General features: G+C 46.4%; 1 protein-coding gene across 5 annotated transcripts in view; it reads left to right on the top strand.

Moving 5' to 3' along the window:
• Window positions 1-14531, top strand: part of NAV2 (neuron navigator 2) — a 365925-nt gene that overhangs the window by 272343 nt on the left and 79051 nt on the right. For all 5 annotated transcript variants that reach the window (XM_075838119.1, XM_075838117.1, XM_075838116.1 and 2 more), the window contains 2 exons: window positions 8224-9244; window positions 12299-12411. In XM_075838119.1, coding sequence (XP_075694234.1) covers window positions 8224-9244; window positions 12299-12411 — 1134 coding nt within the window. The remainder of the gene's footprint in view (window positions 1-8223; window positions 9245-12298; window positions 12412-14531) is intronic.

Genomic DNA, 14531 nt, shown 5'->3' with positions numbered 1-14531 from the left:
CTGGTGGAGTCACTGTGTACATACATTACATTACTGATCCTGTACTGATCCTGAGTTACATCCTGTATTATACTCCAGAGCTGCACTCACTATTCTGCTGGTGGAGTCGCTGTGTACATACATTGCATTACTTATCCTGTACTGATCCTGAGTTATATCCTGTATTATACTCCAGAGCTGCACTCACTATTCTGCTGGTGGAGTCACTGTGTACATACATTACATTACTTATCCTGTACTGATCTCTGAGTTACATCCTGTATTTGAGTCCACCAGCAGAATAGTGAGTGCGGCTCTGGAGTATAATACAGGATGTAACTCAGGATCAGTACAGGATAAGTAATGTAATGTATGTACACAGTGACTGCACCAGCAGAATAGTGAGTGCAGCTCTGGAGTATAATACAGGATGTAACTCAGGATCAGTACAGGATAAGTAATGTAATGTATGTACACAGTGACTCCACCAGCAGAATAGTGAGTGCAGCTCTGGAGTATAATACAGGATGTAACTCAGGATCAGTACAGGATAAGTAATGCAATGTATGTACACAGCGACTCCACCAGCAGAATAGTGAGTGCAGCTCTGGAGTATAATACAGGATGTAACTCAGGATCAGTACAGGATCAGTAATGTAATGTATGTACACAGTGACTCCACCAGCAGAATAGTGAGTACAGCTCTGGAGTATAATACAGGATATAACTCAGGATCAGTACAGGATAAGTAATGTAATATATGTACACAGTGACTCCACCAGCAGAATAGTGAGTGCAGCTCTGGAGTATAATACAGGATGAGGGGCTTGCAAACAAGCCATTACAGATGGTTTTGCTTTCTTTTGACACTGCTTGGGCTTCTCTATTTGGGTAAGTTCACACACTGCAGATTTGTTGCAGAAATTTCTGCGACTGAAAATCTGTTCCATACATGTGAATGGGGTTGGTTCTGCAGCAGGTGCGTGGGGTACGTTACATTCAGATGACTTAAACTGATTTTCAGTCGCAGTAATTTCTGCAACAAATCTGCCGTGTGTGAACTTACCCTAAGAGTAATTACCAGTAAGTCAGACTGAAGGATACACAGTAGCTGCTGGTGACAATATGTAATACAGGCTGAAAGGGAAGGATCTGAGCTGCTTCTACTTCATACAATGTTAAATTTACACCAGCTGTGGATACAGACGCCCCCTCCTCACAATCCCTGGATGAAATAGAAGTAATTGTACATAAGCATCGTCTGCTCCACGCAAACCCCCGACCCCTCTGATCCTAATCTCCAGACGAGTGTTAGGACTGATGGATGACATTGCATCGGTTCCCCATGCACAATTTTATATTTCTTTTTTGCCCCCCCCCCCCCTCTTTTTTCTGTATTTCATGTCTGCTTCCTGTGGTTGGTGTTAGTTCTTTATGACTTTGTTCCTGCCCTTATTTAGCTTCATCCTACGAGGGTTTTATACCTTAAGCAAACTGTTCAGAGCTGGTTCTAGGCCAAGGACGGCTCAGCCAATATTAAGCCGTTCATACAAGATAAAAGTTTACTATGAAATCCTAAACGAGGAGTAAACCACATCTCCGGGGCTTTCATCTCTCCTAGTCCGCCTCCAGTTCTGTCTGATATCTTCTGTTCTTATATGTAGGTGTGTGCTGTCTCTATCTCTCCATAGAAATTCCAATGATCCAGCATCTGATAATTCAGAAATTCTAATAATCCAGGACAGAATTTGCAATACAGTGCAGAGGTTCGTAAGACCAGGCACAGTATGCCCCATCTATTACAGTTTATCCCCATTGACTTCAGTGCAATTTACAGCAAAACCACAAGAAAACCATGTGTTTTATGAATAGCATTCAATAGTTGTGGCTTTGAGCAGCACCACAACACGAGGTGTGAACATGGGCTTATAGTGGCAAATTTATAGTAACATTTTATATAGCGCCATTTTCCTGAAGGTTCTTTGTCCTTTATAGACTCTTCTATGATTGTGTGATAATCTGGAATAGATCAGGTCCCATTGATGCTGGATTCAATTAATTTTACTGCGCTATGGCCTGGACTTGACTCTGCGCTATGGCCTGGACCGGACTCTGCGCTATGGCCTGGACCGGACTCGGCGCTATGGCCTGGACCGGACTCGGCGCTATGGCCTGGACCGGACTCGGCGCTATGGCCTGGACCGGACTCGGCCCTATGGCCTGGACCGGACTCGGCCCTATGGCCTGGACCGGACTCGGCCCTATGGCCTGGACCGGACTCGGCGCTATGGCCTGGACCGGACTCGGCGCTATGGCCTGGACCGGACTCTGCGCTATGGCCTGGACCGGACTCTGCGCTATGGCCTGGACCGGACTCTGCGCTATGGCCTGGACCGGACTCTGCGCTATGGCCTGGACCGGACTCTGCGCTATGGCGTGGACCGGATTCGGCGCTATGGCCTGGACCTGATTCTGTACTTGTCTGCAGACATCGGAGAGTAGGCAATGACTAGTAAAACAGATGTGGCCCCTTATTTTTGGCGCTGCGTCTGTTAAGGTGATACCGTTGCTTGTAGTAAAGGATATACACGTCGGTTCAGTATACAGTCACTTAAATCTCCATTACCACCTTCATTTCCTGGCCTGGTTAAGTGCAGGGAATAATAAACCGCACGTTCTCACTTAATACCAGTACAGAACGGGAGATCGCTGCCAGGAGGGGAGGGACCTGTGAGCGCAGGAGGGACGGTCGTCTGTTAATGTGCACAGGACAGAATATTACTGAGGAAATGAGACAAGTCCATGTGCTTCATCTGTGTCCGGAGGATTTCACATACTGGTCTAAGGGGGTTCTCGGCCTTCTCCGAACTTGGATGAGTGGTCTGTGTAATGAGGTTGAGTTTAGAGGTTGTAGAGTTGGAGACCACTGACCTAGTTGAATGGGCTTTTGCTTGTTTTGTCTCTGAGAAACATGAACATCTGAATGCAATTTATTCTATCAGACATTTTAGACATTGGGAACTTTTTAGGATTTACGGGAAGATCCTTCTCCCCATGATCATTACTATATCTCACATACATGTCCATAGAAAAAAGTGTTCACGCCCTCTTGGACTTATTCATGTTTTAATGTGAGGTTGCACCCTAATAGTTGTTTATTCACAGACGCCAGCCCCGTACATGGACACACGGGTGTATTACAGCTCCGTACATGGACACACGGGTGTATTACAGCTCCGTACATGGACACACGGGTGTATTACAGCTCCGTACATGGACACACGGGTGTATTACAGCTCCGTACATGGACACAGGGGTGTATTACAGCTCCGTACATGGACACAGGGGTGTATTACAGCTCCGTACATGGGAACACGGGTATATTACAGCTCCGTACATGGGCACACTGGTATATTACGGCTTCGTACATGGACACAGGGGTGTATTACAGCTCCGTACATGGGCACAAGGGTGTATTACAGCTCTACATGGACACACGGGTATATTACAGCTCCGTACATGGGCAGAGGGGTGTATTACAGCTCCGTACATGGACACAAGGGTGTATTACAGCTCCGTACATGGACACACGGGTGTATTACAGCTCCGTACATGGGCACAGGGTTGTATTACAGCTCCGTACATGGGCACACGGGTGTATTACAGCTCCGTACATGGGCACACGGGTATATTACAGCTCCGTACATGGACACACGGGTGTATTACAGCTCCGTACATGGACACACGGGTGTATTACAGCTCCGTACATGGACACAGGGGTGTATTACAGCTCCGTACATGGGAACACGGGTATATTACAGCTCCGTACATGGGCACACTGGTATATTACGGCTTCGTACATGGACACAGGGGTGTATTACAGCTCCATACATGGGCACAAGGGTGTATTACAGCTCTGTACATGGACACACGGGTATATTACAGCTCCGTACATGGGCAGAGGGGTGTATTACAGCTCTGTACATGGACACAAGGGTGTATTACAGCTCCGTACATGGACACACGGGTGTATTACAGCTCCGTACATGGGCACAGGGGTGTATTACAGCACCGTACATGGGCACACGGGTGTATTACAGCTTCGTACATGGACACACGGGTGTATTACAGCTCCGTACATGGGCACACGGGTGTATTACAGCACCGTACATGGGCACACGGGTCTATTACAGCACCGTACATGGGCACACGGGTGTATTACAGCACCGTACATGGGCACACGGGTGTATTACAGCACCGTACATGGGCACACGGGTGTATTACAGCACCGTACATGGGCACACGGGTGTATTACAGCACCGTACATGGGCACACGGGTGTATTACAGCTCCGTACATGGGCACACGGGTGTATTACAGCTCCGTACATGGGCACACGGGTGTATTACAGCACCGTACATGGGCACACGTGTGTATTAGAGCTCCGTACATGTGCACACGGGTGTATTACAGCACCGTACATGGGCACACGGGTGTATTACAGCACCGTACATGGGCACACGGGTGTATTACAGCACCATACATGGGCACACGGGTATATTACAGCACCGTACATGGGCACACGGGTGTATTACAGCACCGTACATGGGCACACGGGTGTATTACAGCACCGTACATGGGCACACAGGTGTATTACAGCTCCGTACATGGGCACACAGGTGCATTACAGCTCCGTACATGGACACAGGGGTGTATTACAGCTCCGTACATGGGCACACAGGTGTATTACAGCTCCGTACATGGGCACACAGGTGTATTACAGCTCCGTACATGGGCACACAGGTGTATTACAGCTCCGTACATGGGCACACAGGTGTATTACAGCTCCGTACATGGACACACGGGTGTATTACAGCTCCGTACATGGGCACACAGGTGTATTACAGCTCCGTACATGGGCACACAGATGTATTACAGCTCCGTACATGGGCACACGGGTGTATTACAGCTCCGTACATGGGCACACGGGTGTATTACAGCTCCGTACATGGGCACACAGGTGTATTACAGTACCATACATGGGCACACGGTTGTATTACAGCTCCGTACATGGGCACACGGGTGTATTACAGCTCCGTACATGGGCATGAGGCCTAGGGTGGGATAAATACGCGTCTTGCAAATACTGAGGGTGTGAATAGTTTTGCATTCATCATGTTAACATTGAAGAGGTTCTTGATTTGTTAATGATGGAAAAAAAAAAAGAGCTCAAGCTCATTTAACTAATAGTAATTCAATATCATTACAAAATATAACAGGAAAAAGTTCTAAGGGGGGGGGGGGGTGGATAGTTTTTAAAATATTTCCAGGAAAATGTCTAAGAATATTTATACTCGTATGTGTGACTGATCTCAGCCGCTGCTCTTATAACGCTGCTGTACTATTATAAGCCCAGGGTTAGCGGCCCTTTAATCCTGCTGCGGTGGGTAGTCGGTGTTTGCACAGATCTGATGAATTATCTGCAGGCTGTTACTCATTACATTTGTTCGCTCTCCACTGGGAATGTTCTGAGACTGAATCGCCCGCACGGGGTAAGTATGCGTGGATAAACAAACGCAACTTCAGTTTCCTTCCTGTCAAATAGCAGATTTCCCTGTGCCCCTCACATCGGGGTTGTCGGACGGGGACCACTAAATGGGGTTTTAGTACAATCTGAACCACCGGTAAGAAACTTGTAGTACATGCAGCCTAAAGCGGGATTTCTATTTTTTATGTAAAAATAAAACTTAATGGGACGGTCTCATCACGGACAACCCCTTTAATTTGACAGCTGCTATAATCCGGCTCCCAAGTCAATCACTTGGAGGAAGGTTTCTGTCAATCTGCTCATTTTCCCTGCAGCGGCCACTACTGGTGAAATGTAGTATTACATGCGGCCATTCAAATGAATAATGGACGAACCTTGTCCTCAGCTCTCCACTCTGGCTCATAGAGGGGGTCCGGACAGGAAACCCCCCCCCCCCCTCTATAATGTACATATGGAAAGGGATAGTCAAGGTGAGAAGTAATTGTCCCAACAGACATTCCCCTACGGTAGAAATAAAGTATTACAAATGAATGATGGTGACCATGGTCGCACAGAGGCCTCCAGAACAGAGCGTAATAAAGGCGATTTCTGAGAACAAATCACAAATATGATCCATATCACAAAACTGCAATATAATGGGGGATTTGGGCTACTGCTGGTCCTATACCTTTACAATTGAGGTTTATATCGTTTTTTTGTGACCATCCAATAGTCCAGAAAATCTGATAATCCAGCACTATCAGGTCCCATTGATTAAAGCAATTGTGCGCTATGATTATTATATTACTTTTAGGCCTCATGTACACGAGCGTAATATACGCGCGTGCGACGCGCGTACTTTTCACGCGTGTCGTACGCACCTATATTACTCTATGGGGCAGTGCAGACGATGCGTGAATTTTGCGCAGCGCGAGTGCGTTGCGTAAAACTCACGACATGTTCTAAAAAAAATTTCGCGCATCACGCACCCATTGAAGTCAATGGGTGCGTGAAAACCACGAAGGTCGCACGGAAGCACTTCCGTGCGAACTGCGTGATTCGCGCAAGAGCTGTCAAACTGAATGTAAACAGAAAAGCACCACTTGCTTTTCTGTTTACAAACATCCGAACGGAGTGTCTTAGACATGAGCGAACCGAACTTTACCGGGTTCGGCCGACCTAGTTTTGACCGAACCCGGCAGGAGACAGTAACTGTGCAGGGTGCTGAAAGAGTTTAAACTGGTTCAGCACCCTGGACAGTGACTTCCGATCCCAATATACATGAACGTGTAAAAAAAAAAAAAAGTTCTGACTTACCGATAACTCCCGGCTTCTTCTTCCAGTCTGACCTCCCGGGATGACAATTCAGTCCAAGTGACAGCTGCAGCCAATCACAAGCCAAGCACAGGCTGCAGCGGTCACATGGACTGCTGCGTCATCCAGGGAGGTGGGGCCAGATGTCAAGAGAGGCGCGTCACCAAGGACGCGTCACCAAGGCAACGGCCGGGAAGTTCTCGGTAAGTACGAACCTCTTTTTTTTTAAACAGGTTACTCGATATGGTGATCGGAATGCACTGTCGAGTGTGCTGAAAGAGTTACTGCCGATCAGTTAACTCTTTCAGCACCATGGACAGTGACTGACGTCGACTAGCCTCATCTCTATGATGGCGGCTGCGCGAAAATCACGCAGCCGCGCATCATACACGGATGACACACGGAGCTGTCAAGTGCCTTTTGCGCACGCAAAACGCTGCGTTTTTTGCGCGCGCAAAACGCACACGCTCGTGTAAATGAGGCCTTAGTCCTATATTTACTATTTTATGAATTGTGGCGGCGCTCGTGGATGTGGAATGAATGAATTTGGACGGGGTCACTCAGCTCCGTGTACGCAGAACAGCCGAGGATTTATTTTATTTTCCGCTTTCACAGACACTTGTGGCTTTTCTTTAAAATGGAAAAATGCCTCTGATAGATGTTGGACGCTCCCATGTGCCCGCGGATAGAATGAAACATTTGGAGCATGGAGCTCTCCGCAGGATTTACTGATAGTTCAATATTTGTGCAGTGCACGTTAATCAGAAACAGGAGTCTCCGCACATGGGGTTTATTAAAACATGAACTTCGAGGGAAAAAAATCTTGCCGGTCGAGAGGGAAAATCTTCTTACAGTTGAATAGTCCAATGTTCGGACATTTCTTAGTTATATCTCTGCCTGGGAAAGTTGAGTGACATCCAATATTGTCGTTGAACTCCCACAGTGGCTGTCCCAGATTTGATCAATCAGTTATGCAGTGACTGTTCAGGAGTCTGAGAAAGCTGGGTAACCACACCCGTGGTAGCTGTAATGGTTGTCACCCAGCTCTCCCAGAACAGGACGTATTTTACCTTGATATTCGGGGGCAATTCTCTTGGACATTTGGAAAAATTTGCATTACTATGTACAACACTGGGAGTAGAATTGGTCTCTTTTCAGATGTTCCATATTCTGATCTGGGGTCGGTCTAGTCAATGTCCAGACGTGAACCTGAGAGGGCGGCCGAGGCAGGACCCGAATTAAAGCAGTCCTGTCAATAGCGGGGGTGGAAGAGCACATAGTAGGGTGTCAGGGCTTGGACCCCCAGTGATCATACATTTATGGCACATCCATTCAATATATTATAAATGTATTATTTATCCTGTGGACGGTTACGTGGTGGTAATTTTTTGATGTTTCTTGCAGAGTCAGCGGAGGGCACGGTGTCGCAGCAGACGGGGATGAATGAGAATGTCCTCTCTTCAAGTAATAACCCCTCAGCCATTCCCCAGCCTAACGCTACCAATAAACCATGGAGAAGCAAGTCCCTTAGTGCTAAGCACACCACAACGTCTTCCATATTGTCCGTTAAGCAGCCGGTGCCGGATAGTCCTAAACAACCTCAAGAACCTCTGAAGCCTTCCCCCAACAACCAGAAATCCATGCTGGAAAAACTGAAGTTATTCAATAGTAAAGGGGCCTCCAAAACTCCCGGGTCAGCACCGGAGGAGTCGCGGGACACCGGCTGTGAAAGGCTTGACCAACTTCCCAGCTTTGAAGAAACTGAAGAAATGGACAACAGCATAAAGAATGCCAACAGCCTAAGCCCGTCTTCTAATAGTCCTAAGATAGCGCTGAAGGGCATTGCTCAGAGGACGCTTGGCCGGGCACTGACAAACAAGAAGAGTTCTCCGAAGGGCAGCGAGAAGGACAAACAGAAGGAGAAGAACAAAGACCTTGCTAAGAGAACATCCGTCAGCGAAAAACCCGAGGCGAAGGAAGAGTCTAAGGAAGAATCGGTGCCCGCATCCACCGACATGCCAAAAAAGTCCTCTAAGATTGCCAGCTTCATCCCCAAAGGGGGCAAGAAGGAGGTCTCTGCCCCTGCTCACAGCGGAATACCAAAACCAGGAATGAAAACCACCCCAGGAAAATCCTCAAGTGCCCCAGGGTCTGCCAAGGAAGGGGACAGGAGCCACAGCGGAAAGACCAGTTCTGGGCTTTCTCTTCACAAGACCCAACTTGACAACAGAAATTCCAGCTCTACGTCAAGCTTGGCATCCTCTGAAGGGAAGGGGGCATCTTCAACGGGTAACGCTCAGCCCGGCAATGGGACGAACACTGTTACACAGACTACAGGAAGTAATACCGTCAGCGTTCAGCTACCTCATCCTCAGCAGCAGTATAATCACCCAAACACCGCCACGGTGGCGCCCTTCATGTACAGGTAATATGTCTGCTCACCCTGTGATGTGGGCACACACCTATATCATATGTCAAAGTAAAGAAGGTTTCTGTTTTTTTACATTCCTATTTGAAATGCCCCGTCAGGGTAATGCTGGGCACTGCCCTCTAGTGTTGTAATAAGCTGGTGATCAGATTGTTAGAGGTGGGAATAATTTCCTGGAATACCAGAGAGTAGAACCGACCATTCAGTAGGAAACACCATCCCCGAGAAATCGGAACAATCTGTGTGAATACAGTCATTCCGCAAACCGGAGTAACAGATCATTGACGCGGCGATCTCCTCTGTCTCTAGCTTGATCGTGGCTCCCTCTAGTGGCAGATCACAGGTAACGCTGTGTGACACTGCCTAATGTATTAGGATAGGAATACTAGTTATTTCTTGATTGCAGACCCTGTCTCATTGGATAAAACTCAATGGGGGGACATTTATTAAATGAAAGTCGCATTAAGGCTGGGTTCCCACAGTTTGATCTGCTACGTAAAAACTGCAGCGTATCCGACCTGGAAAAAAAAAACTTCCGTACTTACCCCTCCCTCTCCTCTGCGTGTAGTTTGGCCTCCTAAAATGACGTTGCAGGCCATGTGACCGCTGCAGCCTGTGATTGGCTGCGGTGGTCACATGGGATGAAACGTCGTCTTGGGAGGCCGGACAGCAGGAAGATGGGGATATTTCTGGGTAAGTATGATTTTTTTTATTTTTCCTAAGTTGCGATTTTTCATTCCGCCGTAAAAGTAGCGACTCTTGTCTTGCTGTTCTCTTGCAGCCGCATTAAACTCAAAGGGGGAAACCCGCAACAGAAAAGCAGCAAAAACGCAGCATAAATTGACATGCTGAGGATTTAAATTCCGCACCGCAGTTCAATTTATTAATGTTTTGGGTGCAGGTTTTTTTCTGCAGCTTGGGCATGAGATTTTCTTAATCTCGTCCACTTTGCTGCTACTGTAAATGCTGTTGAATTTCCGCACAGAATTCCGTTCTGGAAATTCCGCAGATTTTACGCTACATGGGAACCCGGCCTTAGTGCAATTCATTTCCATCGAAAACTGTGGGCAGAAGTGAGATGAGTCGTTAAAATCCCCCTCAGGTATCCTCAGCCTTAGGCTAGATTCACAGGAGAGTGTGAAACCTCGGACGTGAAAAACTGCAGTTTTTCACGTCCGAGGAGCATCCGTGCGGTTTCCTGCGGGTTTCGTTATCACGCATCCCCCGTATACTAGAGTCTATGGAGGGATGCGTGAAGCGCAAAAAAATAAGACATGTCCTTTTTTTTAAGGGACCCTTCAAACGGTCCATTTGAACGGCCCCATTGAATTACATAGGTCCGTAACACGGACATGTCCTATTTTTTTGTACTTCACGCTTACCTCCATAGACTCTAGTATTTCGGGGATGCGTGATAACGCGTCCCGCAGGGAACAGCATGGACACGCTCGTGTGAATCGACTACTGACCCCTGACTCTTATTACCTAAGGTATGTCTATGGTTAAAGGAACACCCAAGACCTGCGTGGGCGGGGCATGACTCAGTATTCTCACTTTGATGTTATTTCATTCCTGTGTCATGCTCCGCCCCTTAAGCATTGCAATGGACCTAACACATCAGATTTGTCCGGAGTGTTCCTTTAGTATCATCTTTAGTATTCTGGTGCAACATATTTGGCTTTTAGGCCCTGTCCACATAGAGTTTGGTGCAGGCAGAAAAATCTGCCTTAAAATTCCTTCAGGAATTTTGAGGCAGATTTTGACCTGCCTGCACACTTTGCCGTGTTTTTCGGCCGCGGCCATTGAGCGCCGCCGGCAAAACACGCCGCGAAAACTACTTTCTCTGCCTCAGAGGTCAGAGGCGGAAACGTCTGAAGAAAGGGCATGCCGCTTCTTTCCAAAAAAAATTAAAAAATGCCTCCGCCTTCCGTTGAAATCAGGGGGAGGAGATTTTGCCTGTTTTTTGGCGCGGTTTCCGACGCGGCTTCCACGTCAAAAACCGCGCCAAGGAGCTCCGTGTGAACAGGGCCTTAAGCACCCCTTAATATGTGATGAACTTTATTACACTCCAAAGGTTGCAGATTAAGGCCTTATTCACACGAGCGTAATTCACGTCTGTAACTCAATGGGGCCGTTCAGACAGTCGGTGATTTTCACGCAGCATATGTCCGCTGCGTAAAACTCACAACATGTCCTATACTTGAGCGGTTTTGGCGCATCACACACCCATTGAAGTCAGTGGGTGCGTGAAAATCACATGCGGCACACGGACGCACTTCCGTGTGCTGCGCGTGATTCGCGCAACAGTTGTTTAAGAAATGAAGGCAAAAATTAAAGCACCTCCTTGATTTCTGATTTTAAACATAAAAACAGAGTGTCATAACGATGCCATATACGCAAAAATCACGCAGACACGCACCATTCACGGATGTCACACGGAACTGCAACGTGCGCGAAACGCACACGTTCGTGTGAATAAGGCCTAAGGAATATTTCTCTCTTAAATAATTACAAAAAAACAAAAACTTCCCAATAAATTCCCAGAGTCGTCCTTTTCTGGAAATGTTGGGTATTTCAGCACCCCCTGGAGTAGTTACCCAGCTCGCCCAAGCTCCTGAATGGCACATCTGCCTAGTTGCATGTATGCAGTGACACATCCATTGCTTCCTTGTCTATGCCTACGCAGGAAGATTTGGCCCTCTGAACTCTAGGACAGCTGGGTTACCACCTCTGTAATGGCGGCCATATTGGTTGTCACTCAGCAATCCTAAAAATAGATGAAACTAAGAGACTGATGAATAAAGTTTTTAACAACTCGCCGGAAGAGGGCGACACCTGGACAGACGCATCCTGAAGATGGTTTAATTAAAGCCCTGTTCTACGTGGCGGATTAATCGGTCTGGACGCTCGTCTGCATGTAGAGTTTTCTTTGTATGAATATTTCATGGCTGCAGTTGAGTGGCTGTGTACAGATTATACTGATGTATTATGTATGCAGGACCTGCTGCAGAGTGGCTGAGTTTGTCGTTTTCTTCCGTCTGCTTCGTGTAGGTCTCAGACAGACAATGAAGGAAATGTTTCGGTGGAGAGCGGCACAGGAGGGATTCACACGGAGCCCACGCTCTATAATAAAACAGGAACTCCGTGTCTGGAGGATCTGTCTGGTAAGTGGATCACTGGGTTACATCATCACATCGCCATCAACCATGTGCACGGATTATTCTATCCTGTCTATATGGAAAGCCGCACAACACATTCATGGCATCCGTACAGGATATCATGCCATGTATAAGGTAGAGAGAGAGATATGAAGAGAGATATATATATATATGAATGAGAGAGCGAGAGCTGAAGAGAGAGAGAGATAAGAGAGAGATCTGAAGAGCGAGAGTGAGAGTTATATATATATATATATATATATATATATATATATATATATATATATATGAGAGAGATATGAGTGAGAGAGATGAGAGAGCGAGATCTGAAGAGAGAGATGAGAGATCTGAAGTGAGAGATCTGAAGAGAGAGATGAGAGATCTGAAGAGAGAGAGATAGCTGAAGAGAGAGAGATGAGAGAGCTGAAGAGAGATGAGAGATCTGAAGAGAGAGAGAGATCTGAAGAGAAAGATGAGAGATCTGAAGAGAGAGATGAGAGAGAGATCTGAAGAGCGAGAGTGAGAGATATATATATATATATATATATATATATATATATATATGAGTGAGAGATATGAGTGAGAGAGATGAGAGAGCGAGATCTGAAGAGAGAGATGAGAGATCTGAAGTGAGAGATCTGAAGAGAGAGATGAGAGATCTGAAGAGAGAGAGATAGCTGAAGAGAGAGCGATGAGAGAGCTGAAGAGAGATGAGAGATCTGAAGAGAGAGATGAGATGAGAGAGCTGAAGAGAGAGATGAGAGATCTGAAGAGAGAGAGATAGCTGAAGAGAGAGAGATGAGAGAGCTGAAGAGAGATGAGAGATCTGAAGAGAGAGATGAGATGAGAGAGCTGAAGAGAGAGAGAGATCTGAAGAGAAAGATGAGAGATCTGAAGAGAGAGATGAGAGAGAGACCTGAAGAGAGAGAGATAGCTGAAGAGAGAGCGATGAGAGAGCTGAAGAGAGATGAGAGATCTGAAGAGAGAGATGAGATGAGAGAGCTGAAGAGAGAGATGAGAGATCTGAAGAGAGAGAGATAGCTGAAGAGAGAGCGATGAGAGAGCTGAAGAGAGATGAGAGATCTGAAGAGAGAGATGAGATGAGAGAGCTGAAGAGAGAGATGAGAGATCTGAAGAGAGAGAGATAGCTGAAGAGAGAGAGATGAGAGAGCTGAAGAGAGATGAGAGATCTGAAGAGAGAGATGAGATGAGAGAGCTGAAGAGAGAGAGAGATCTGAAGAGAAAGATGAGAGATCTGAAGAGAGAGATGAGAGAGAGACCTGAAGAGAGAGAGATATAAGAGGGAGAGATGAGAGATTAGAGAGCAAGATGAGAGATCTGAAGAGAAAGATCTGAAGAGAGATCTGCAGAGAGAGATATAAGAGTGAGAGATTAGAGAGAAAGATGAGAGATCTGAAGAGAGATGAGAGATCTGAAGAGAGACAGATATATGAGAGAGAGATATAAGAGAGATCTGAAGAGATGAGAGAGAGAGATCTGAAAGAGAGATATATATAAGAGAGAGATCTGCAGAGAGAGATCTGCATAAGAGGGAGAGATATAAGAGGGAGAGATGAGAGATTAGAGAGCAAGATGAGAGATCTGAAGAGAGAGAGAGAGAGACCGATATATGAGAGATCTGAAGAGATGAGAGATCTGAACAGATGAGAGAGAGAGAGAGGGATCTGAAGAGAGAGAGAGATATATATAAGAGAGAGAAAAATCTGAAGAGAGAGAGATATGAGAGAGAGAGAGGGATCAGAAGAGATATATATATATATATGAGGGAGATCTGAACAGAGAGATCTGAAGAGACATATAAGAGAGAGATATATAAGAGAGATATAAGAGAGAGAGAGATCTGGAGAGAGATCTGAAGAGAGATGAGAGATCTGAAGAGACATAAGAGAGAGATATATAAGAGAGATATAAGAGAGAGAGAGATCTGAAGAGAGAGATGAGAGATCTGAAGAGACATAAGAGAGAGATATATAAGAGAGATATAAGAGAGAGAGAGATCTGGAGAGAGATCTGAAGAGAGAGATGAGAGATCTGAAGAGACATAAGAGAGAGATATAAGAGAGAGAGATCTGAAGAGACAGAGATATATAAGAGGGAGAGAGAAG

The sequence above is a fragment of the Rhinoderma darwinii genome, chromosome 9 (genome assembly GCF_050947455.1).
Source record: "Rhinoderma darwinii isolate aRhiDar2 chromosome 9, aRhiDar2.hap1, whole genome shotgun sequence".
NCBI classification, from domain to species: Eukaryota; Metazoa; Chordata; class Amphibia; order Anura; family Rhinodermatidae; genus Rhinoderma; species Rhinoderma darwinii.
This window is presented reverse-complemented; position numbering and strand designations above follow the sequence as displayed.